Source organism: Larus michahellis, chromosome 6, assembly GCF_964199755.1.
Source record: "Larus michahellis chromosome 6, bLarMic1.1, whole genome shotgun sequence".
In the NCBI taxonomy this organism is placed as follows: domain Eukaryota; kingdom Metazoa; phylum Chordata; class Aves; order Charadriiformes; family Laridae; genus Larus; species Larus michahellis.
The window spans coordinates 55,908,375-55,935,606 of NC_133901.1; the positions used below are offsets into that span (position 1 = coordinate 55,908,375).

The 27,232-nt window shown below is 38.7% G+C and overlaps 2 protein-coding genes across 13 annotated transcripts in view; one reads left to right on the top strand and one right to left on the bottom strand.

Annotated features, from left to right (window-relative positions):
• Positions 1-8,747, bottom strand: part of MARCHF5 (membrane associated ring-CH-type finger 5) — a 32,906-nt gene extending 24,159 nt beyond the window's left edge. The window contains exon 1 of one of the 3 annotated variants that reach the window (XR_012587465.1): positions 8,094-8,742. Coding sequence is in view for 2 of the 3 variants with exons in the window: in XM_074590536.1 (XP_074446637.1) it covers positions 8,094-8,137 (44 nt within the window). In the remaining variant the exon portion in view is untranslated. Of the gene's footprint in view, positions 1-7,722; positions 7,819-8,093 lie in introns of those variants that run through there. The other 2 variants (XM_074590536.1, XM_074590537.1) reach the window with 2 other exon arrangements.
• Positions 8,748-9,021: 274 nt separating this feature from the next.
• Positions 9,022-27,232, top strand: part of CPEB3 (cytoplasmic polyadenylation element binding protein 3) — a 93,656-nt gene continuing 75,445 nt past the window's right edge. For 5 of the 10 annotated variants that reach the window (XM_074590525.1, XM_074590526.1, XM_074590528.1 and 2 more), the window contains exons 1-2: positions 14,036-14,357; positions 16,899-17,803. In XM_074590525.1, coding sequence (XP_074446626.1) covers positions 14,180-14,357; positions 16,899-17,803 — 1,083 coding nt within the window. In that variant the 5' untranslated portion in view covers positions 14,036-14,179. Of the gene's footprint in view, positions 9,166-14,035; positions 14,358-16,527; positions 16,672-16,898; positions 17,804-27,232 lie in introns of those variants that run through there. The other 5 variants (XM_074590534.1, XM_074590535.1, XM_074590532.1 and 2 more) reach the window with 3 other exon arrangements.

The window sequence follows — 27,232 nt, forward strand, 5'->3', positions numbered from 1 at the left end:
AACAAGAGAGGAAAAAAAATGTTAGAGGAAAGGAAAAAACAAATTTCCAGTCCAACTAGATGTCATTTTAACTTCTAGGTACGGATTTCAGAGCAGATGCTAAAAAAGGCTAAGTGCAGATTTGCCAGAAGGTATCAGTGGACTGTACCTCTTGTGTTGGTACCTCCAGCACAGTATGCTCATGTCATGCAGTGCAAATAGAGCCCTAATACTGTGTGGTCTTCGTATTTAAATTGGGGTTGCATCTAGACCTGGTATCATAGAATATTTGGGTTGGAAGGGACAACAGCAGGTCACTAGTCAGACCTCCTGCCCAAGGCAGAAGCAACACTGTATTCAGACCAGATTGTCAGCACTTTCTCCAGCTGGGTCTTGAAAAGCCCCATGGGCAGAGATCCGCAGCTGCCCTAGGCAACCTGTTCCAAAGCTCAACTGCATTGCTGCCCATCCCCACACACTGAAACCTTCTCTGTTAAAATTTACAGTCATTGTTTCTCATCATCCTGCCAAGAACCTCCAAAAAGGGGTAGACTGCTTCTCGAGAACCTCCTCAGTAGGTATTAGAAGGTCATTAGGTCTCCCCAGCCTTTTCTTCTTCAGGCTAAGCAGGCCCAGTCCCCTCTAGCTTTTTCTAGTAAGTCATGTGCTCCAGTCCCTTGACCATCTTGTGTAACCTTAATAACAGTTTCATTTAGAAACATTAACCAGAAGCAGTTTGCTTAAGAGAACTTAACCACTTCAGATTGTGTCTTTTCACTCTTCTGCACTGAAGATGGATTTGCTAGTGGCGGTAAACTACAACTGCCAGTAAAAAATGAGCAAGTCATGCACTCTTTTGATAAAGGCAGGTATTACATCCTATAACAAGCTAGTACCCAGCTCATTCTGTTGCTGAGAGGAGAAAAACAAGATGCATCAAAAAGCTCTTCTCACTTTCACTCAAGGAACTTCAGTATAGTAAGACCATAAGCAGGTTAAGATGACAGAAGCACCACACAAACAAGTAAGTCCTCAACAGCCAGCGTATTCATTACCACTGTAAGTATTACTTTAAAACATGTTCCAAAACTAATACCTGAACCCTTTAAGTGATCTTACTCTGTAAATTATTATACATATTATGATATTTATTAAGTCTTCAGCGAGCACTGTAAGACACTGCCAAAGGAAACAACCACAGTTACGCACTATTATATAGGTCTGAGCACTTTTATGTGGAAGATATCAATAAACAGATTTTTGTATAGCTTTTTTAGATGAAGCAGATACAATGTATGAAAATACTATTTGAATACCTTGATAATACATGGAATACTGAGACATTTAGTACCAAAAATGATAAATAGTCTCCCAGGAGTTTCCCCACGCTTAAATAGGTGGAGTAATTGCCTTCTGTCTGCAGGTAGAAGTCAACAGTTAAGCAGCAACTAAAACATATATGTTTGTTCCTAAGCATATCTAAGCAGACATCAAAGATGGAAATATAATGGACATAAGATGACAGTCAAAGGGTTAACATAGTTTATAAATAACATGCTGACACTGTTATACTACAGATGGGCAAAAGGCATTCTACAGGTCTGCAATAAATTTTCACTAATCCTCTTCGTGATAAGACACATGAAGAACTCAATCTATGCAGAACCTTCAGCATAAATAGAACTGGAATAGCAAGGGATGTACCCAGGATGAAGCAACAATGAAAAAGCCAAGCTATTATGAAGTTATTACTGTTTCAAACTTTCATTCTTCAAACTGACTCTAAGATAAACATAATTTTGCCTTTTCCTTCCTGTATCAACATCAGCTTCCAATCAGTTGGGGTAAAGATAATGAAGAACACCTTGTTTCCTTTCTGGTAAGGGATTACCACAGCACAGCCCATTTTTGTTCTTATACTCTCTTCTTTCCAAGCACACACAACCCACTCTAAAGGAACGACAGAAAGCTGGTACTTTAGTTGCTGACAGACTTCAACCAGAAGCCAGGGAAAGTCCTCTTCCAAAAAAATTAGGTTAACTGAATTGCATAGAAAGAAAACAATTCCTTCAGGTAGGGCAATGAAGAGAGGCGTGCTTAATCAGCACAAGTAGACCAAAAGACTGAATAACTGTAAAGATGGTAGTCTGTGAAAAGTAGAAATACTACATAAATCCTGTAAAGTGTTTTATGTTGTTTATTACTCTGCATATCTTATCTGGTTGAACTTCACTCCTATAAAGATTTACTCATGTGTCAACTTCAGTCAGTGAGATTATTCCCAGTGCAAAACATCCAGGATAAATTTAAAGAGTTCAGAATAAAGGTCTTGAATCAAGGACCATATTGCACTAACTACATTGCTTAGGTTGTAGTGTTAAGGTCTTAATCCAAACCTATGCATTTGGTTACTAAAGTATCAACAGTTAATTGTTCAAATAAACCTAAATCAATGCCTGCACTTCCAAAGAGGGAAGGAAAAGATTCATACCAACACAAACACCACCACACATGCTAACTGGAATGAAAGAAGCAACCGGAAATTATATACAAAAACATTGCATATGTTTTTTTTCTTAAAAAAAATAAAAGATAATTACCATGGAATCAGATGACAGTTCAGAGAACTGAAATAGAAAATCCATGAATTTGCTATTTTGCAACTTTTGAACCTCAACTGCTAGCATTTTTCTGACAAGTCAGTGCTCTGGCGAAGAGAAAACTTAGTTGCAAGAATATTTCTCTCTTGATAGTATTAGGAATTTCTTAAGCCAACTACAATTCTGCATTTTATCTTTTAATTGCTCTTTGAAGTCTCCCTGCAATTTCAACTCTATTGTCTCACTTAAATAGTGAATGGTAAAAGCAGAGGACAAAACAGTCTTATGATGTTGATCTTGTTTCTACCAGGAGGGCTGCATATCAATCACAATTGAACCATCTACTATCCATTCAGAAAATAAAGCATGCTAATTCAAAAGTTAAACCATGCTAAAATTGCCACTATACTGATTTTTCAGCATGTACCTTCACAAGCCTTCAACCCATTATTTGTCACATTTTTACTAATATATTTGAATACTGAAAAAACAGAAGGCAAAAGTGACCATGTTCTAGCCAGCTGGCAAACGTATCAGGAGGAGGGAGCAGGAACTGTCTTTAATTTAGGCAGTATAAAGAGTATCACAAATTACTGCCAGAGAACATGCTTTAAAACAAAGCCTACAAAACAAAACCCCAGCATTCTGAACTCTTAGTATAACGAACTGAAAGTGCAATTCACAGATAATGCAATTAAAGTCAAGAGACTAAAGCTTAAAATATGAGTACATTTTAGCATTACAGCTAACATTAAGATAGATATGGGGAATGACATAGCTAGGAAAAAGCTGGTGTGGCTAATTTTTTTTTTTTAAGACAGCAGATTGACCAGATAATCTTCAGCAACAAATAAATCAGAGACCATCTGATGATATATTTATCATAAAAGTAGTGATATTTTTTTAAAGTTTCACCACATTGAAGATTTTTTTTTTTAAATCATGCAAAAATTTACAGTCTAGGTTTTCTATCAACATGGGCTTGCCACTGACTTCATTATGGCAAGTACATGTTTAGTAACTATTTTTCAAATCTTGTCACTTCAGAAAGTGACTGCTCAACCAACACAGTAAAAGGACTGCATAGTAAGATAAACAGTTATTAGTTTTGTTTTCTCATATTTATTCTAACAGCAACTCTGACAAGACCCAGTCAAGTGTTCTGTAAGTAGGATAGGATCAAAGCTAACTGATGGCCTGGCAATAACATGCAAGCTATTACAGAAAGCTATAAAATAGCAAACCAACAAGATGTAGCTATAGACATAAGTTAAAAACAAATGGAATTTACACATTAGTTTTGCTTAAAAACATAACTATGGAAAAAAAAGGAAAGGTAAAGTCAAACTGTATTTGATAAACAAATTACACAGGAAAAATGCTAAGTATTTAAGTTTTTAAGAGCACCAAAATCTGCCAGAAAGTTCAACATATCTTTGAAGTTACTCAGAAGAATTAAAGTGTTTGAAAAATGCATTAAGATGACAGAATACCTGTTCTAAGTACCTGTCTAAGACGACAAAATACCCGTAGCTACACAGGGCAGCTACAATAAACAATTAGAAGTGTTCAATTGGAAGAACTATTGTCAAACAGTGCTGAGAGACAGAAAATTTATAGGGCCTGATTGAAGAGAAAACATGATAAAAAGCCCATAAAAGATTGATTGGTTTTTGTGTATTTTCAAAAATATATTTGAAAACACAAGGAGGACTGACTCTGTTCATGATCTTGGCATACTAGGCACAATAATTTCACTGTAAAGGTTCAACATCCTAGTACCATTCAGAATATAACATTTCTAAGTATTTCCTTAAAAAATGCTTTTACATTAAAAATACGTATAGCATATCAAATGGCCTCTGCCTGTTAAAATCTGATAAATGCATTAGCATTGACTTTCAAGTAAAGTTTGCCCTGTACACAGGAGAGTAATAGCTATAATTTCTAAGACATTTTCATCTAATCTAGCAATTTTATTTAAATAAATCTTGAAAAGTGTTTTTACATTGACTAAAAGCATATAAAAAAACATTGCCACATAATTTCAATTTTTTTAATGGTAATTCCTATCATTCTGTAATTTATGCATTAAACCGACATGAATAAAGGGATTGAAAACAATAAGACCTCACCATTTATACAGACCACTAACCACTGCCTTTGAGTGCACACATTAGTCAGGAATATGGCCCTTTACTATAGATTGCAAAGAATTCTGCATGCAGAGAATGATGGTATTTTAAGACTATTATCTAGGCCTGTTATTTAAACATGAGCTAGAAGGGAAAAAAAAATGACAAGAGGGATGGAAATTCCAATTTTGAGGCCAGAAAGGGTCATGATAATCATCTGAATTAGTTTCCTAAATGCTGCAGATGACAGAACTCTAGAACGTAGTGTCACTTCATGGTCATGTCTACTTCTCATGCTTCTTGTATCTATGCTCTAGCCAGTCATTCAGGCAAGTATAAAATCCTTAGCTAGAAATTTCAAGTAATAAACTCCTCACACCTTAACAGCTATTTATCCTCTTTGTTACAAACATGTGGTTTGCTTCCAGACTGAAATTATGCGGGGAAAATAAAGTAGGATGGAGCACAAAATACATAAAAGAAAGATTAATCCCAGGCAACAATATTGAGATGTTCTCAAGATGCTCCTTACACTGGAGAAATCTAAATTGCTTTATTAAGGAAAAAACCCCACAAAACTGTAAGTAATACAGATGTACAGTCTAAGAGTCAAGAGAAGGAGCCAACCATTTGCTCTCACAAATGCATAATTAAAGAACTTGCTATAAGAGCTCTGACCCTTGTATACAAAGCAGCGCATACATTCAGATCTGCAGCAATACCTTACTCCTGATACAACAGCACATCACGACTCTTTGTGTGACCACCTAGGTACTGGACACAAAAGAAAACCCTATTTATTCCCTCCTAATGGCTTAACTATTAGAATCAATTTAACTGAAAAGCTATTTTCTGCAACCTTCACTAAGAGACCCGAATCTGATTTTAAAGTATGTGCTATGTGTTAAGTTGTAATCCATTGACAGTTACTTTTAAGCTTCTGCATATGTACTTTTTCCTTTTACCCAGGAAAACAACTGTCACTAGCAATAAAGATAACAGGATAGTAGAGGCATTTCAAACCCTCAGAATCCCTACAGATGATTCATCTACAGGTTACATCCCCTAATGTGTTATCTTTATCATCGCTACATACAACATGAAAACAGTTATGTATGACCTTCAGAAATAAGAGATGAATGAAAATTGGTTTCTTCCAGGGTAACTCTGCTCCATAAACCCAATATGTAACCAAAAAATTATTTGCACTGACGGCATTTTGATGTCTTGGTTACTCCAAAATCCTTCTATTGGTATTGTATTACACTGTAAATTAAGTTCAAACCCTAAATATTTTGGCTCCTTCTTACCCCTCCATTCACCACTTCTCACACTACCGTTTCTAAAGTTTCCTGTACTGAGCCAAATAAATTCTTGTATGAAAGCCACAGCCTTTCTTCATACCTCCTTTATTGCTACCTAGGTATGTAAAATTTTTCTTCACTGTCCTTATTAAGGAAGCCAGGGACACTTCCAGTTGTTTTAAATGATATCAACTGTTACTTCAAGTTTACTGAAAAAAGTCTTTGAAAGAGGCCAGAAATAGAAATTACAGTTTCACAAAGTTGAAAGGATAAAATATTAAATGTATAACATTACATATCCATTATATCTAACAATTGAAGAACAGTAAACTGAGTTGGCCAATAGTTAACTAAGTTCCCTTTTTTTAATTAACTGTTTAATTTAACAGTTGTTCACAACACAGACTAGAAACACCACCTTACAGCCACTTCCCAAAAGGGTGAACTAGGACTTCATGGTATGATATAACAGCCATAGACAGTAGGGAATCCAATAAGAATATCACGGTTTCCTAGGACTCAAAACCATAAAATATTATACATTATTCCACTACAAATTTCAGGATGAAGATGAGATTTTTTTAGTTTCAGAGGAGTTGATTCTGCAACACACTTCCTGATCTTTTCCTTTTTTTTCCCCCTCCTGCACAATAGTTCTATCATCGTCCTCCCAATTCTTTTTGTCTTCCTTAACTGTTACCTTTTATTGCCTACGTTCACAGGAAGTGTATCAAACTGAATACTTTCCTGATAGTATTTCTAGAAATCTACCTCCTTCCTGTTACTTCTTGGAAACGCACCTATGGTTCCTGACTGCCAGCCTCCTTGACAAGCATTGTTCTAAATCATAACCTAAATCGTCCCATTGTTATCTCTCACTTCTTCAGTTTTTTTAAAACAGAGACAACTTTCTCTCTATTCCTCCCCAACTCACTTTTATCCTCTTTCTACATCATACTCAAACTTATCCTCGCCGTCCAAGCTGCACAAGTTCTGCCCCTGCCTCACATCATTTATATCTCCATCACTTGCCTGATGACAGCCCGTATTTCACTAAATCCTCTTTCCTTAGAGGTGACCTGGAAAGGAGAAAAACACCAGGTGTGTTGGTTTTTTGGGGTTTTTTTTTGGGGGGGCGGGTGTTGGGGTTTTTTTTGCTGCCTTACAATGAAAGCTCGACAGGTTCATCAATAGAAGCCTGATTCCTTTTGGGTCCCCACCTTCTGAGACAGCAGGCTATCACAACTCCTGCAATAACAGGCTATCAATATGCTTTTGTTGTTTATAGGCGTGGGTCTTAAGGGCTTCCTGGATGACTCAAAATTACACATAAGGAATCTTAAACCCTCAGTACAACGGGGTGAAAGTGCTACGTATTCAAATAAAAGCATAAAGAGAAAATAAGTGTAATGAAAATAATTTAAGAGTTAGTAAGCATCTTTCCTTCTGCACATTTAGGTAAAAGTACTTTAAAAGTTGTACTTTTTAACAACACTCCAAAAAGCAATTGTAGACTTTCTTCAAAGACCGTAAAACCAGCAACAAAACGCACAAGAGCGGTTAAGCTTTAGTCGTCTTTTGGTGCCTTATTTTACGTGCACGTCTATGCTTTTCCATTCCAGCTTCTCCCAGACCCCCAGAAGGCGGACAGCCTCCTGCAGACCTCCACCGCTCTCCCCAAACCCCATGTCCGGCCGGACACACCTCCTCCTGCCCAATGCCGCCGGAGCCATCCTTCTACAACCCGCACACCGCCGCACCGACCGCGCTGCTGCCCGATGAGTTACCGCTGCGCTTCCACGACTTCTCCCGCACCAACAAAGTTTTCCAGAAGCCAAAAACTGACACCGGACCCGCGACACCGGCCCAGGCCCTGTCCCACCGCGCCTCAGCCCCCCCACCCCCCGCCAGACACGGCTGCGGGGGCTCCGCACGGCAGCGGCACCCCACAGCCCGCTCCGCGGCCCGAAACAGGCCGGAGGCAGCCAGGAGCCACCCCCACGAGCGGCCCGGGAGACGCGGGGGGCTCACACGCCTACCCCGCACTGTGCCCCAGCACCGGGCCGTCCCCATACCTGTCCATGGTCTGCGGCAGGGCCAAGCCCGTCTGCTCGGACATGGCTCCCGGGAAGAGGGGCGGGCCTAGCCGAAGGCCCTCAGCCTGACAAAGGCAGCCCCGGCACCGACAAAGCCGCGCGTCACGCGTGCGGCGGTGGAAGCAGGGAAGCGAGGGGAAAGGCAGCGAAACCACCCTCCCGCAGGGCGGCCCCTCCTTCGGCGGGCGGGGACGCGGCGGAGGGCCGGTCGCTGAGGCAGGACGGAGCCGTGGGCAGAAGCTGCGCAGCCTGGGCCGTCGGGCTATAGGGGCGAGAGTCGGCCGCGACGCCTTTGTGAGGTCACTGCTGAGCACGGCCGCAGCGTCCGTCACCGCCCCCCACTCGCCGCAGCGCGCCTGCGCCGGGGCAGGGGCCGTGGCCCTGCGGCTCGCCGGGAAGTGTAGTCCCACCGCCGCCGCCGGGAGTTTAAAGGTCCGGCGGGGCACCCCCCCCCCCGCCCTCTCCCCTCCGGGCTCCTTCTCACTGCCGTCGTGTAGCTGCTGCCCAGTACCGTGGGTGGGGCAGGTAGGGGAGCGCGGTGGCCTGCGGGGAGTTGCGGGGGGAAGGTCACACACCGGCCCGGCCCCGCGCCCTCCGCAGTGGCTGCCGCCCCGCCCGCCGCCGCCCAGGTTCCCCCCTGAGGGCCTGGAGGGGTGGGGGAGCGGGAAGGGCCTTGGTAGCACCGCCCTCCTCCTCGCGCAGCGACCGTTGGCCTCCGCCAACGGTCCTCTGTTAGCTCCGCGGTGAGGGGAGCGGCGCTGCTGCTGCCGCCGCCGGCCGTCCCGCCTCACGGGCGGAGGGAGGGAAGGAGGAGCACCCTCCTGCGCACCCCCACCATTCCCTCGCCTGACGAACAGGTGCAGGCGGATCCCGCCCCCTGCGCGGCCGACCTCCCCCGGACCTGCCCTTGGGGTGGAGGGGCCTGAGGGAGGAGGGGACCTTGCCAGGTGCCTGCCCCGGCCAGGCCGCCGGTGGCTGGTACGGCGGAAGGGAAATTAATCCGTCTCTGTGGGCCTGTTGGCAATGACAAGGACAAGCACCCGGCGCCCTTGTAAGTGGCCCTTCGCGCTCGACGGAGGCCTGGTGGCCGCTGGCTTCTGTGCGCAAGTGGGGTGAGGCGTGGGACGGCCGGTGGTAACGACAAGGCTCTCATTTCTGTTTGTAGGCATGCTTCCTGACAGGAAAAAATCCTTCTAAAGTGCTTTTAAAACTTATTGTATGTCCTGAAGTCAATACAGACTATCGCTTTCTGTGAAACTGGTAATTTAGAAGCTGAAGAGCCTTTTTTGAACAAAGAGGTGGATAGCAGCCGGAGAGAAGTTGCCTTCCCATTTATCTATGGGTGTCTGTCTCCCACTCCTATGCCTTAGTCCAAGTCTATTTGCATGAGTGTAAAGGTTCTGCATAATGTCATGTTCCCCAAGCAAAGGGCAAGATCCTAGTTTCCAGAGGCAGTTGTGACATTCCAGATTCTTGTGAAGGTTGGTTAGTAAAGATCAACTTTGAATTATCCTTTTCAGGTTATATATGAGTATATATTTAGGTATTTTTTTAATAAATAGCTCTTGTAATAAGTTTTATTACATGTAACTAATCTGTGATACTTTGTGTAAATTACAACTTTGTTATACTGCAGTTGCTGTACAATGTAGTAATTTATGGGCTAACCCCACCACTGTACAGCTGCCTCAACCTACGTCTGGTTTTGGTTGAGCCAAGTAGCATTTGCATGGTGGATATACATGAGTATAGAGATCTGGTAGAATAGGAAGGACACTTTAATTGATATACTAGATTCTTTGACTGTGCTGCCTTAGCTAGGGAAAAATCAGTCTGGTTTTTAGAGTCTTTGTTGAGAGAAAAGTGTTGTATACGTTTGTGTTTAACATATCCAGGCTTGGACTTCTAAGTTGTATTATATGTATAGAGTAGGGAAGGTGTTGTTTATTTTCTAATTGCTACAAATATCATAAACACAAATGCTAAAGTAGTTACAGTGATGTAAATGTTCTTTACAGGAAGTATGTATAGAAGCAAGTAGGAAGAAGGCATCATGCTGACATCCTGTCCCAGAAAATTTATTTTGTGCGTATTCTTGGGACAGTAAAATTCGGTTTTGCTTGCACTGCTGAGAAGTCTTGGATGTGCAGTGGCCTGAGTAAACCATATGGGCATGACTTCCTGGAAGAGAACCTAATGCACACTGTCCCAATTACAGCTGTTCATGAAACATAAGAGCAATATTAGATATCAGAGTTTCTCGTTCCTAATCTTGGTCTGGAGTAAGTGCACTGCCTATTGGACAGAACACTGATTGCTAGATGAGCCAAATGCTTAGGTTTTATATATTTATTCTCAAATGGGAAGCTGGTTTTATTCCTACAATTGTGTAATTTGTGCAACTTCTGTATTTTTGCTTTGGAGTGGGAAGGATATAGTAGCTGCCTGTCATTTAGGATAAAGCTATGAGGTCATGATGAGTAATAATGGCTGTGAACAATACTTACCTGAAGAAATGTAACCAGAACCCAGGATCACTTGGCTACCATTTGAGGCTGAAGAACATTCTGTATCAAAGGTGGCTGCTTTACTCTACCACTGGCACAGGGAGGGATGACAAGACCGGACAAAACTTGAGTGTCAGGTCAAATAGTGAACACTTGGTAGGTTTGAACCTTCCGCTCCCCACCCCCGCCATGAAATATAAAAACATAGGATACATAAAAACATGGTAGGACAGGGGTAATGGTTTTAAGCTGAAAGAGGGTAGATTTAGAATGGACATAAGGAAGAAATATTTTACGATGAGGGTGGTGAAACAGTGGCACGGCTTGCCCAGAGAGGTGGTAGATGCCCCGTCCCTGGAAACATTCAAGATGAGGTTGGACGGGGCTCTGAGCAACCTGATCTAGTTGAAGATGTCCCTCCTCATTGCAGGGGTTTGGGCTAGATGACCTTTAAAGCTCCCTTCCAACCCAAACTGTTCTACGGTTGTATAATGGCAGACCTCTTAACATCCTACAAATAGCTTAAAGATCCTGAAATTTAAAAACTAATATGTGCCTTTTTATTGTTCAGGAATTTGTTGGACAGCTTGGGGTATGTGTTCTCCATTTGTCTGCTCTTTTCAGAATCAAAGTGTGATCCTAAAATACATATGTAACCAACTGTTTCTAAATTTGAGAAAAAAACCTCCTTATTCCCTGACAGAGCAAGAGTTGTCATTCCATCCTCATCTCTTCCCCTGAACAAGACTGGATATGCAGCTGCTCTATTCAAATGCTTGCTTTATTTTCCCCAACAATCTCCTCCTTCAATTCACTATCCCTCATCGCCTTTTTCTCTTAATTTTCTTTCCACTTTTTATTCTTTATGCTTCCTTCTCTGCATTGGCAATTTTCACTGTAAATCTCAGGTTGCCTCTTGCAGTTTTTTAATTTTTAAACTATTCCTTACCGTATCATCCCCTAGTAGATTCGTCTTTGTTCCTTTCTTCTGTCTCCATGATGTTCATTGCACTGTTTCACTCTGTCCCCTCTTATGTTCACCTGGTAGTAGCTGCATTTGAGCCCAGAGAGAACTCTCCTGAGAACAGACTTCCTTTCACCACTGTAAAGTGAGGGAAAATGATTGCTACTAATTGAGATTCGACTGAGTTCAGCCTCACTGATACTAACTGGAGATGGCAGCCATTTTGAATTAAGTAAAACTGCACATTTCCAGGCAAGTACAGAACTTAATGAAAATCACCAAAACCAATGTAAGCTGTTTAGGGCTTAAAATTGAGCCCTAAATTTGGCTCTCAGATTTATGTCAAAAAATCAACTTTTAAAATTCTAAATTGTTTGATAACAAATTTATACAGATTTAAGCTTAATAAAGAAGTTGATAAGCCATTACTGTAAGAATAATATGGAGGTATATTAAATATTTATCTGACTGTTTCAGCAAAGCCTCAAAAAGAGGCCAAATAATGAAGAAGCAGTACCTTAATACAGTTCTTTTGATCTGACAACATTAAGACTGTTGGAATTATTCACTGTTTTCAACTCAGTAACCTGGCAAGATGAAAGTATTCTATTTTGGCAAAACTGCATTTTAACTGCTATGGTAGTAATATGTAAAATCAAATTACAAGATCAATTAGGCATTTTTTGTCTACTTGGTTCCATCTTTAAAAAGACAGGTAGCCCTGAATTAAGCTAAAATGAAACAAATCTACACTGAGAAAAATGTTTCTACAATACAACTCATTTTTTCAGTAACATAAATCTTCATTTTAACCTTCAAGCTAGTTGGAATATTCACTTTCTGGAAAAAAGACTAGCATGGTTTATTAGTCATAGTAGGCTTACATTGCTTCATAATGAATTTCATAAAATAAAAATACACTCAATACAATGTTAATTGAGTTAGCAAGGCTTATTTGGGCCCTTCTTACATTTGTTTCTTTGGAACTGGCCCAGGATAAGTAATTTGGATACCAGATTGAATTAAACTCTTGTGTTCTGATACAGCTGTTGTTACTATCCTTTAAGTTCCAGTTACAGAAGAGTTGGCTGGTAGAAACAAAAAATGTTTTTCTTCTAATGGCTAGTTGATCAAAAACTGTCGTTACATCCAGATTTTCTTTGGTTCTGGAGTGCTTCTCCATTTGTAAATATCATAATGACCACTCTCCTTATCTTGATAATTGATCTGCAAAGTGAAGCTGTCTCCTGGGAAGAACTGACAGCAAGGGTGTGGTCCCTTCCACATGAATCCTCAAATCATCTGAAAAGCAATAACCCAGAAGTAAACAGGGACATAAAGGAGGGGTATAGAATGCCTAGAGCCAGGCTTGTGCTCACTGGGGTATTTCAACAAATGAGGCATTTTCATCTGCTGTAAGAAAGTAGTTTTCCTGCCCTTAATGATTCAGAGTAGCACAAACAGGTTAGAGCAAGTGTTGAGAAACTCTTAATTACAGCATTGATTTAAGGCAGGCAGATCATGCAGTCCAACAAAAACAGACTGTAGAAAGCAGAGACACAAGTATTTTAGCAACTCACTTTCAACTGCCCTAATTTATCTTTTTCAGCTTTAGTCATCTCTCTTTCACCCATAAAGTTATGCATATTTCATCCTTTGAAAAATCAGCCTGCAATTTTATTAAACACTGACATTTTCGTACTTATGATTTCAGCTATGTAATTTCTATACAAGCATTAGTATTTGGTCCTAAATAATTAGTATTATGAATAATTACCCAGAACAATTCATGGACCAGTATAAGACAGAACACAAGTGCCGCTAAACAAAATTCTGAAAGCTTTACCCAACCTACATCAATTGTCAAAATAGTAGTATCTTATGAGAGGAACTCCTGTCAGGCTGTGTATTGATATGGAGATATGTGGACAGTGGGTAGTGGAAGAGAGGTAGTTGAAATATGGAACCACATCACACAGGGTAGATTGAATGTTAAATAGTAAAATTTGCACCTTCCCTTTTTTCTGAGTAGCTTATTTTTTTGGTAAAATTTTCAGTGTAGTAACAATAACTCAGTAATGAAAAGGTAGTAACTTGGAAATTGGAACCTATTCAAATAGTACAACTTTTTGCCTACATGCTGATTTTGATTTGTTTTAAATTTTCATGCTCAACCTATTTGTGTTTGAGTTTCAGAATGTTTTTAGAAATTATGACAGGTGATTATTTAATATTTTCTTCGTCTAAGTAACATGATACAGTCTCCTTTGTATCAGCTTTATATTTTATAGCCTATATGAGATTATTTTTATACTAGAAGTTTGGAGTTTGGAAGGAAGTTTGGAAATACTAGAACTATTTATTTGTCTAGTGATTGTTCTGAATAGGCAGCTATTTGATCTGGGTTTATAAATTAAACTGTTAAAAGCTCTTACTTAATTATTCACTTTCAGCTCAATCGGACAGATATTTATTTTCTCAGAGCTGGTGATTCAGATTGCAGCAATTTTACCTGGAAAGAGGGACTGTACACGTATTTGGTTTTTTTTTTTTTCCTTTAGAGCCCTGTTCCTTTCAGGGTAGGCAGCAGTGAAATGCCATCTATAGATAAGACTTCAAACCCCATGATTCCTTGGGAGAGCATGCGCGGAAAGCTTCCAGTTGTCAAAGTGCTCTTGCCAGAGTGGTCGACTATTGGTCATATACCAAACCTGAAAGAAGAAAATAAATATACTGTCATTTTGTTGATCTTTAAGTACAGAAAATCCAAAGGTAACTGTTCCTTAAAAATTTCTGTGTTGACTGCGTGGGTTACTGCATGCAAACGGAGCTGGTATTGCTATGGGGTTATAGATTTCCTGTACTGGATTGTAAATTTGTACAAATACTTACACCAGCAAATAATCAAGAGGTACTGCATATTAGTCCAACATTAGACATTGGCTGGCCTGTCTTTCCAAGTCATTTATTATCCAGTGTTTTTCCATTCAGACTGGCTTCATTCACTAAAGGTAGGTCTTGACCTTGACAAGAGGGCTGAATTTTGCAGTGATTTTTACCTTTAAGAAGCAATGTGAAAATGACTGTGATTACAGTCCTTAGGATAAAGTTCAAAAACAACTATCAAAGTCAAGGTACATATTTGAAGCAACTGCTGTGCTAGCCACTATAGATAACCTGGTGACTAAGTGATTTAAATATACTTTATTGACGACAGAATTTTAACATTTCAGCTGCTGTGTTTTTCTCTCTAGATATATTTTTGTACTGATAGCTCAGAACCAGGGGAGGGATAAATATAATTTTTTTTCTTTCTCTAATGTGGAGTCATCAGTAATTTTATGTAGCCTTAGGAGTAATAGTGATTTTGATAGAAATGAAGCTAATAGAAGGCTACACAAAGCTCGGTATATTATGGCTTACTGCAGTATTGCTTTAAACTGCCTTGCAAGGTTTTCTGCACCCCCAGCAGCAGAGCTGCTTTTACAGGTGCAATAGTTTACTCATCCTTCTTAGGAACTTGCCTTAATGTTGTCTCGCTGTACAGTCTGTTCATGAACCCTTGATGTTCAGTTAACTTATTGAACAGGTAACTAATAGGGAGTATGAGCAGTAACTTAATGGATAGCAGAAACCTGTCCTTTTAACTAAAAAGTGTGTGTATGGCTCAGAAGAGATTTAAAAGAAAGAAATAAAAAAAAAGTTAAAGATATGCATGGACCATCTGAAAACGGTTGATGTCAGAAAGGAAAGGGTTGTCAGTTTCACTCTTTGCCACCTTTCTTTAACAGTTAATTGATTTGGCTTAACTTTACTTTGTTACATTAAAATAATAGTCCTAAAAAAATGCAATCTTATGAATGTACATGTCATCTGATTAACTCAATAGAAATGCAATCAGTGATGACCATTTTTGACATAGTTACTCAATTAAAGTAAGTGATTTTTGGCTCATTTAAAATACTTATGAGATTTAGAACAATCTTCTCAATTGACTAAAAGTCTGCAAAAAGTCTGTGGAGGTTCTAGTTTCATACAATTGCTGTTCATTGATGTCTGTGTATGCATTGGTACTGTTGTGTTTCAAAATAATAATCAAAGTATATGATCTGTCCTATTTCATATGAAGCACCATTTCTTGCAGATATCAGACTCAACCATTCTGCGCACATTTACTTTTTAAAGTGTAAACTTATGTATTGGTTTAGCAAATAATTTGCATCACTAGTCTTTGTCTTGTGCATGTAAAGATGGCTTTTAAAATGTGGCGTGTCTATATTTTTAGATATTTCAAATTGCCCCATTTTTATTTTTCATTGTGAAAGCATCAGAAACCTCATAGTCTAATAATACCTCCCAGATATGCTCATTTTGACCTTATTTTTTTCCAGTGAACAAATTACTGATGATGTCATATGTAGAGAAATGTAGCGAGTAGAAATACCTTGAAGCAAAGGGCTGCTTTGATGTAAAATAGCGTTTTACACGCAAAGATCATAAGGTCACTGAAGGCAAATCTTAACACCCGTGGGTGGCTTTGTACATGGAGTGTCTCCTCGTTCCCCCCGTTCCGTGTCCCCTTCTGCTCCCCCCCGCCGCCGCTTCTCGGTCCCTGCGATCGCGTCTCCTGCCCGCAGCCAGCGGCCAAGCTGCGCGGCAGAAAAAGGCCAGAAAAGGGCTGGTGCAGCGAAGAACCGCTCCTGCTGCCGTGCGAGATGTCGTGTGTGTTTTCTCTCTGATACACTGCAATAATGGAAAGCTTGTTTGTTAATTAAGGAAAATCGGTACCCGGCTCCTTTAAAGGTCCTCTAGTAGAAAAGGGGGTGGAGAAGAGCGAAGACTGGTGTCTTTTTAACCTTGCTGAAGGACGCAGCAGTATTTATTGACGTATGCAAATAACCAGGGGGAGGAGGTGGAGGAGGAGGAGGGTGCTTGGAAAAACAGGAACCAGAATCAGTTTCTCATTGCAGGGTGAGAGCTCTGAGTTCCGGTGTAAGAGAAAAGAGACGTGGCGAAATTGCTGTATATCTCTGCCCTATAAGCACATCTCTCATTTAGACTGAAGGGAAACAAGGCATCAAAAAGGGTGAAGCATCTTAAAATATATTTTAAAGGCAATCTAGCTCGATCAAAGGTTACATATTCCTAAATGGGGGAGGGGGAAGATTACGGGTTTGCCTTGCAACTTGCTGTAGCATAGCACTAGCAATAGGACGAGATTTTTGGCCGGCAAATGATTAAAACAGCCTGGTTTGTGGTATGAATGACAATGTTAATAATCTGTCTTTGTGGTTTTTTCCCCTACTGTTTCAGCTGCGCAAACCATGCAGGATGATTTACTGATGGACAAAAGCAAAGCCCAGCCCCAGCAGCAGCGGCAGCAGCAGCAGCAAGATCCAAACTCAGCAGAAGCCCCCTCTACACCCATCTCGTCGGAGACACCCAAACCAGAAGACAACAGTTCAGTGACTAGTATCGGCACATCGGCTCCTTCCCAAAATAGCAAGGAGAAGATGCAGATGGAGTCTCCCATTTTGCCTGGCTTGAGCTTTCACCAGCCTCAACAAGAACCTGCAGCCGGCACCTCCTTGTCTCCCTCCTTCGGCAGCACCTGGTCTACAGGGACCACAAACACGGTGGATGATAGCTTTTTCCAAGGGATTACTCCAGTCAATGGGACAATGCTTTTCCAGAATTTTCCACACCATGTCAACCCTGTATTTGGTGGCACTTTCTCGCCTCAAATTGGCCTAGCTCAGACTCAACACCACCAACATCAACAGCAGCAGCAGCAAGCTCAGCAGCAGCAGCAGCGGAGGTCACCTGTAAGCCCTAATCAGGCACCTTTCGCCCAGAGAAATGCTGCTTACAGCCATCAGCCCATCATGACCAGCAAACCGTCTTCCTCCTCTGCCTCTTCTTCCTCCTCCTCCAGCTGGAATAACCATCAAAATGCGGCTTGGAGTACACCTTCCAACCCTTGGGGTGGGCTGCAGGCTGGTAGGGACCCTCGAAGGGCAGTTGGAGTGGGGGTCGGTGTGGGAGTGGGGGTCGGTGTACCCTCCCCCCTCAATCCCATTTCACCCCTTAAAAAACCGTTCTCCAGCAATGTCATTGCCCCTCCGAAGTTCCCACGGGCTGCACCCTTAACCCCCAAATCCTGGATGGAAGACAACGCGTTCAGGACAGACAATGGCAACAATCTGTTGCCTTTTCAGGTAAATGACTACATGCACCTTCCCCATGGTGACAGCTGTCACAAAGTTGTATTTTTTGAAGGGGTGTATTTCTTGTTACTGTTCTATCTGAGAGGCATCTCCATAACTCGTATTTGCATTGAATAGTCACCTTATATGAAAGAGTGGGGTTGATCCTAGGGAGTACATACACAAAGATTTCAAATTCTAGCTTAAGGTTTACAGTCTTATTTTTCTTGTAACTTATTCTTAAATGTGACAGGGGTTTTATTTTTTTGTTGTTGTGTTTTTGGGTTTTTTTTTAGCATTCAAAAGGTAGTAGCCTTCCTTCATGAAAAACAGGTTTGGCAGACTACAGTCTGTTGGTGCTGTGTGTGTGATAATTTTTTTTCCTATTCTTCTCTACATGAGAAACAGGAGACGTTAAAATTGCTGGCTTCAGTTTTCTAATTGGCATGTTAATTTTAACCAAAGATGCTTCTTGACCTGAAATCCAGTTAATTATTTTATCACCATTGAAATAACTAATTGTCCTTATGTTGTGGTGGGATTTAACGGGGAGTCTGTTCGCATAAGGTACACATTTCAAAAGCTGTATACATCTGATATGTACACCCTGCTGTTATATTCACAGTGGACGTTTTGAATACATCTAGAAGCAGCGTGGGTGTGTATGGAAAGAGTGGCGTATCTGTCCTTTCCAGCAAGGAAATGCCTAATACAATTGACATGATTTAGAAATGGCAGGGAGGTATTGTATAAAATAAACCATTTTATGCTGTTCAAAATATTTGCAGAGAAAAGAGACAATAGGACACGACCTTCAGAGCCATATTGCAATGGAGTCTATTTACTAGCTACATAGCTCTGAAATATTTAAAGCTGCAGTGCCCTTCGCTGTTTTTTTTTAATCTATGACGACAAAGCAGATCAATTGCAGCTGAAACTGGGCCACATAGAAGATTTGCAATTTTAATGCAGAATGAAACCTGTCATGGTGTGAAATCCATTTTAAGTTGAAAAAAAGGAGAGCATACACTTGTGGCTATATCTATATAAGGTGAAGTGAATCTCAGATTTCTTCTAGGTTAGCTTTTTTAGTCTTGGATAGATCTAAATTTTCTGTTTTGAAACACAGTGAAATTATTCATGTATGCTTTCTCTTTAGGTAATTGCTTTCTCAACAAAGTATGAAGTCTCAAACATTTTTTAACTTATCAGTATGGTAAGAATAGAATCTAGATTGACACTTAGTATTAGAAACAAAGTAAAAAAAAATATAAAAATCAAACAGTCGCCCCCCCATGACTTTAAGAGATTGTTGAAGTAAAATATATGCATTCCTGTGCACTTTCCAGTCCCATTCAAAGAGGGCACCTTATAGTCAGCTCTGAAATTTCATTTTGCTGCTTCATTCTGTTTAAAGGGAGAGTTGCTAATTTTTTATTGGCTACCCTCAATGAAGGCGGAGTGGCTTCTGGTGAACTGCTGGTCAATGTCTCTGTAGCACTGAAGTCTGGAGAAAGATTATACTTTAGACACAATATGCCTGGTGAAACTACTATGTTGCACAAGCACAGCAACACAAAAGCTAGTGAATATAGCTCCCAGTCATTATTTAGGAGTGGGAAATGTGTTTAAATTTATAATTATTCTTTTATTTAAATTGTCTACGTGTAAGAGATTACAAATTCAGGTTAATTTGAATTAATAAGGAAAACAACAGTAAATGGTCTTATTTTTGTGGTTTGGTTCGTGAGATACATTTTTAATGACTACACAACTTTATTACTGTGACTGTAAATTGTCACAATTAAAACTAGCAGGTATTTTAGTTATCACTAGGAAAAAACGTAGATAAATGTTTTAAAACACAGTTCCTTTGATTTTAGAATTAAGGTTTTGATAAGCTAAGGTATTAGCCAATATGTAAATTTGGAAAGTTTATTATTTTCCTGTGAATTTAACCTGGTATTTTCCTGTTCAGCTGAAAGCAAATACTTAGACTACTCTCAGCACCAGCTGGAATAACAGTCTGATTTCAGAGACTCAGAAAATTTGTATTTTTTTTTTTCCTATTAGGGTCTTTTTAATAAAAGCTGCTGAATTTTGCATACAAGATTGTAATCTGGGTTAATATTGATTGCTCCTATACTTAAAAAATTGCCAAAGTAGTCTTGAAACCATACTTGAAACCATCGATAGGAGGCAACTGTTTAGTTACATTGATAAAAATGAAATTCAAATTCATATGAGAGTTTAATATTTGCTGCCTGGGTTCTGGTTGCCTTTTTTCTTGCACACACACACCCTCCCTCTTCCCCGAAATTGGGCAATATGTTGACACGGTTGACACAGTAAGTTCTGCTTGTCAGCATTGTCAGCACTATCAAGTAATTCTGGCAGGTTTATCCATGTACATCTGCCACCCTTCATAACTGAGCATTTTTGATCTGCTGCAGAAATGTCTTTCAGTAAACTTGCTAGCATCACATTAATGCACGTTAGTAAGTGCTTTGTGCTAACCCATTCTTTTCTCTTATGTTGAGATTATAAGATATTTTTTTTTAATTTGTGGTTTATATTTGATCAATTCCTTAATAAGATATGAAGCTCAAGATGTTCTAAGTTAAAAAAAAAAAAATGTTCACTGCTACCCATTTTTTAATTCAGGTCTTTGCAGTGATCAAAAATTTTAAGCAGAAAACTTCTGTAATCAAGGGTTGTGTTCTGAGTCTGTAATATTTGAAGACAGCTGATAGTGAGCTGCTGATATATCTACTTCTAGGAAAAAATGTTGAATTTGAAAATGTTTCTCTTAAGAACATGTATATAAAGCAATATGCTAGACATATTCATCTTTGAATTTGAGTAACACATTAGTGCACCTTGTGTGTCAAAACCAATCGACATCAGTCCCAAGAAGCTGTGCTGCAGAACGTATCAGAACATTTAAAGTATCAATTGGTAGGAATTCTGTTGGTGTCTGCCTTGTGATTGGTGTTGAAAGGCAGCTAAAAATGCTTTGGAGGAGACTTTGCGTATACTTACTGAGGAAAATTGATTGCACTCTAAAAAAAAAAATGAAAGAAACAAAGGTGATAGTTGGAAAAGAAAAGAAGCAATCAGTCTGGAATGAAATGTATTGTAGCAAATAAGAGTTGGAGATAAGATCACAGGAATAAATGTGCAACAAGGCAAGATATGAAATACAGAAACGTGGCCGGTTTGTTCTTCTGAATATTCTTTGGCTTCTGAGTGGTTCAGGCTGAGGTCGTCTGTTGTGATTGTCATGTGACAAGCAGTAGTGTTGTGCCATTGTGCTAGGTGATCCTCATTCCTGGCATTGGAGGCTGGCATTAACTGATTGTCCCTGGGACCTGGGCAATGATTCCGTTCCTTTTTATAGCAGAGTGATCGGGCTTGAAGAGAGCTATTGTCATCTCATGCTTCTAAGCTCCTCCCAGAATTCTCTTTTCCTCCACTTGTCTCAGGTAAATAGTGTATTTCTTTTGGCCATATGAAGATACTGAGACACAGCTTTTGGGGTCAGGAGGATTGATAGTGCCTGAGATAGAGAGGAAGCACGGATAAGAAATTCTCTTTAGAGTGGAGAAGATAGAGAAAGAATTAAATGTTTGGACACCAGTATGCTAATTAAGGAAGTCTGTCCTGTAGATTTTTAATAATAACAACGCTAAAACAATTTCCCAGAAATTGTTCAAGTTTTGCTGCTTTCTGAGTAATGTTCCTTAGAAACAATAAAAAATGCACAATTGCAAGTTTTAGGTTTAAAAAATGCATAGCAGTTTGGTGCTCTGAAGGTTCTGGCATATATCAAGTCATTCTTGGCAGCTTTAATGATAAATACTTTCCTAGTAGAAATAAATAAGGTGGTATTTATTGTGGATAAAGATAGTTTTAACATGCTATCTTTTGCAGGGAGGCTGAGAAAGGTTTTTTGGGGGAGGTGTTTTGGTGTTTGGTTTTTTCCTCATCGATTTCCATAGGAATTAGTCTGGACGCAGATAAAATTATAAACTAAATTTAGAAATTATATATAACTTCAATATTTCATACTTTAAAAAATGCAAATCCAAACAAGCAGTGAGCTTGTGTATAAGTATCTATGCATAAATATACGTTTGTATGAATGAACATATATTATACATTTAGATATAGATACACTAATTAGTAATACATTAGCAGGCACAAGTACCTTGTCATGTGTTGTACTAAACGCACTGTAGTTGTTTATTGAGCAAAATGAAGGACAAGGGAATGGCCACTGCATAATATTTATAATTCCAGTGTGACTTTTGGTTGATGATTAATAGACTGCTCCTTAAGAAGCTGCTTTCTTTAAACATTTGAAGTTCTTCAGGCCTGTGAAGATTTCTCCATGCCAATATAGATGGATACTCAATTATGTGCATACACAAACATAAATATACACACATATGCAGTAAACTAATGCAGAGTAATTTTTGTCTTTGAGTCCGAGGGAAAAGAATATTAAATACACTATTGACTTCAATTTTATAATGTTTGTGCTAAGTTCTTCATGGGCAATGCACGGGCTGTAGCTTATTTGTCATAGTTTTGTTTCTTAACACAACAGTAATCTGAAATGCATATTAGGATATTCATATATATATATGTGTCTGTGTATATTAAAAATGATGACTAAATTAAGCCAAGTTCAAGTATTGCAACATACAGGAGCGTAACAAATACTGCTTTGTATTTATGAGTAAATGAGTTTTACTGGCTAATACATTCTGGTGACTGTTGTTTTAAAGTCTGTTAAAATCAAGATTGATTTTTTTTTTTCCCCCAACAAGAAATATTTGTATGCAATAAGTCTATTTGAAGATTAATTTTTAAAGCACTGTATTTCTTTATTCTAAATTTATATTCTGGGCTCTAGCTTCTTGACAGTTTAGTAGGTAACTGTACTTAGTGTTACTGATGTATTGAAAACTATTTCTTAACATTTAGGAAAAAGAAAAACGTCTAATCTTAATTTTTCTTACATGATGACATACAAATACTGGCATCCTGCAACTTTATGAACAAAAAAAAAAAAAGAAAAAGAAAAAAAGAAAAGAAAAGGACCTAGTTGTTGTGGAAGTAACTTAGTCCACTTTTCTTTTTCTCCCCCCTCTTTTCCTTTCTTACATGCTTCTGTTGTTACTACTAATTAGCACAATACATAGCCTGATTCTGAATCTTAAAATGTGAGAACACATATCATGGTATCTCAGGAGTCTTCCAGCGTAACAGATACAAGCAGTACATGTCATTCTAGCCTTAGTAGTTGTGAAGTATTTTACGATTTTTGTTAGATTTTAAATTTGATTGAGTTCTAAATGTCTCTTTTCAGTAACAGTACAGAAGAAAAAGTACAACTGTTTCATATTTGAAGTATAATGATTTGATCACTAATTACTTACTGATTGATGTCTTGATTTTTAAGTAACCAACTGAATCATAGGTAAGCCCTCAAAGTAAGTGAGGGTAGAGCAAAGGAGTGAGTTCAGTATGCACCTGATATTCTGAGCAACTCCATATATAGGCAGGACTTCCTTAAAATCATTAAATGTATTAGTATAGAAAAATGAATCAATAATTTTGTCTTAAAGATTAGACAAACACATCATCTGGCTTTCCTTTGGGAGGTGGTGTAGAAGGGAAGGTGAAGGGCACGGTAATTTATTTTGCTGTTTCCCTTTTTGGATCATCCCCAGTTTTCAATTTTTTTTGCCTAAAGGTAGCTCTTATGAATTGAATGTAAAAGGAAGACAGACCTGGAAAAGTAATGTTTTCCTGTTCCAGGTGCTTTTTTCAAGAAGAAAATAGGAGTTTGCCGAGTGGATGATGAACATTTCCATTTCTTAGCAGTTGGTGAAATAGCTCTCCTTTCATTAAGGTCGCTCATAAGTGATACCTGTCTGAAGCATATCAAAGGGAGGCTAAAAGATGGCACTGCCTAATTTGAGGTTATATGGTGATCTTAAACTGTATACATCTGAAATTTGTGTGGACTGGGTAGACTACTGTGCTTTCAAAAACTTTTAAATTAGGCTGAAGAGAAAAACATCGTACCAAGACTATCCAGTGATGACCTTTGAGAGAGGCTCTAAGGCTCTGTGGCCTTTGTTTTTCTTTTTCCTCCTGATCACTTCAGATAGTGTTACAAGTTTGAAAATACTATTCATAAATAAAAGATGCTTGTCCTAGAAATTTAATCAAAACATTATTCCAAATTGTGGCAAAAACTCCCACAGGAAATAAAAGCCTTTACAAACTTCACTTTTTTCCCAAAATAAGCATGCTGCTTTGATTTTGCTTTTGCTTTTATCATAGTAACATGTAATATGTTATTTAAGGAAAAGGTTAAAGACCTTTTGCATAATGGCAGTCAGCAGACTTTAGATAGAAAAAGTATTTATTTTTCTTTTCCCTATTTCCCCCCCCACTCTGTCCTCTCAACTCCCAGAAATCAATATTGAAAGCTTTTGATGTATAATTGTTTGTTGCAATTAACTGCTGAAAATGGAGCACCATATTCTTCAGGCACGAAAAAGGATTGTTTACTCATATTCCATGTCTTAAAAAAAAAAAAAAAAAAAAAAGACAAACCACCATGGTTTTATTGTCAGAAGATGTCAAAAACTAGGTAAAGAAATTCTTTATAATCTTCACATGGGAGAAACAATAGAAGTAGGTGGAAGTTACTGCCTTCTCTCAGGGGTAATCAGACTTGTGCCCTTCTAGCCTATTGCAAGCCCAGTTAAGTGCTTAGTTTTGCAAGATGCTGCCTGAAGTAGTTCTTACCACTTCTCATTTCAACCTACTTGTTTGGTATGGTGGGGTAGAAATAAAATTTCAGAAAGGGCAGGAAACTAAATCCTAATTAGGAAACTAATTCTAATTCCTGTTTACGCACTATAAGAGCAGCTAAATTTCCCTTTGGACTCTTTCTGGTGCTATGTGGGCTAATAACTTCCCTCCTATAGGGAAACTTCATAAATGTCCACATGTATTTAGAGATACTTTTTTGTCCTTCTAGCCAGCAACAAGAGTAAGTGGAACATGTAGCACAAGAGAAATAAACTATGCATACTTCAAAACTTTAGACAAATTTTCCATTCCCAGTAATATTAGCATTTTGTATATGAATATATGCAAAGTACATCTATATATCTGTGTATGTATAAGTAGTTCATTTTCTCCTGAAAGCAATTGTAATTAATTTTCAGTAACACCTGCTTTAGCACTACATTGACAAAATAGGTTTTGGTGGTGTTGAGGTAATTTGCCTCTTTTTCATACTTAAGCTAAACCTATTTTTTCAGCAATGTTTAGACTTTTCAGTTTTTAGTCTGTTGTGACGTTTTATACATTCTGTAACTAAATTTAGTGTACTATTACCACGTTTTGTTTCATTATTTCTTCTTTATTTAATTTTTCCCTGTTTCATTTAGTAGAAATTTACGAGAAGTGCAGAAACATGGCTTTTAAGCAATTATTAGAATATTGTACATACTGATAATAAGCAGGTGTCTCAAAGTAGTTACATGATGTACTATTTTTGTATATAGAAATATATCTTCATTAGTGTAATCTTTTTATTAATACTCGTAAATTTTAGAATTTTAAAAAGGCAAGTTGTGAAATGCCACAGAAACTTTCCTTGTGCATCTTCAAACTTGGTCAACATTTTCATTTTCATAAGCTTCTATTATATGATTCTGTCTTTTCCTATAAGTTCCCAGTAGCATTTGTAAAACACAGCTATTTGATATCTTCCTTTTCCTCAGTGTTTAATGTGGCTTTGTATCTTCATTGCATGCTTTTCCAACTCATCCCAGGGATAAAATTGTCAATTTTTGTAAGATCTTATAGAAAAGCACTGTGCTGACTGGGACAGATACCGATCTGCTTTGTCATAACAGTGTTAGGAGAAGGAGTGGTGTAATTTCCATTCTACGCGTGTAAGAAAGAGGCACAGAGTCTGGAGAAATCATTTTCTTCTCAATGTTCAATCTGAGAAGACTAAAAAGTTGGGGGTATGTGTCTTAAATATTTAGCCCATATAGCTCTTTGAAAGCAGAACATCCATTCACTGTCTCTAAGTTTGCTGCTTGTGTGAATCTCAAAATTAGGCACCAAAAAGTGAAGAAAACAAATTGTAACCTGTGAAAAGTTTTAGTTTAAGTTACATGCCAATTATTCAGGAATTAAGAGCTTTTCATCAATGAAGAGAAAAGCAAAATATTTAATTTCCGTAATTTTGTGACCCACTTTTCCTTCAAATGTCCATGTCATTCTCTATTCTGAAAAAAAACAACATAGAACTTCTATAAACAAACAGCCTCTTAATTATTCATAAACATCACTGATGGACACTGGATGAGATAGGGGTTTAATTGCAAAAATGCTTTTGAAACATAGACAGCTATAGTTTATTTATGTAAAATTTATATTGCACAGGTGGTCCTACTCCTGCACTTCCTAGTTTTTTTTTCATGTATGGCTTTGGAAAATTTGCAAGAATTGCAGTTTTCTTTTAAATTTCCTAGAGCCTAAGTAAAATACTTAAGCAAAACCGCAGATTCTCTTATGTGTTAGGATGATGACCTTCACATGATTCAGCAGCCAAGATGGAGTCTTTTGATCAACTCTACAGATTGTTCTTGGTTTAACAAAGTTAATGAAAGTAATGTGTACAGAGCACATGCTGTCAATGGGTTTCAGTTTTGTGTGAAGCGTGATTTTGTGGACGTGGCCCCTTTTTTGTTTCATCCAGTCTTGAACTGTTCAACTCTACCCCTTTCAAACTTCCCTTCTTCTAATTCTTTCTGTTCCTGCTTTTTGATCCCCTTTTTTACTGAGGCTTCTCACTTGAGTTGGCCTTCCCTATTTGGCTTGAAGTTACAGGGGAAGGCACAGTAAGGCCCTGTAGTCATAAACTGAATTGTGTTCACTTACTTTGTGGGAATTACTCCAGTGCAAACTTAATAGCATGAGGGCTTTTAAGTAGATTTAAACAAACTCGGAGAATGGAGTTTTCAGAAATATCATAGAATTGCCTAGGTTGGAAGGGACCTTTGAGATCATCTAGTCCAACCATCAACCTAACTGACAAAAACTATCACTAAACTGTATCTCTAAATACTATGTCTACCCATCTTAAATACATCCAGGGATGGTGCCTCAACCACTTCCCTGGGCAGCCTGTTCCAATGCTTAATAACCCTTTCCATGTAAAAATTTTTATTAGCTAAAAGTTATAAATTTTAGGAATTTAGACATTTTAACCAACTGATAACTTAGTCTGAATATGCTGAGCTGATTTTCTTTCCCCATCCCCACACCCAGCTTCCAGAATCTGTGAGTTGGGATGGATTTTCACACAGATTGACAGAAAAATGCTTCTGACAT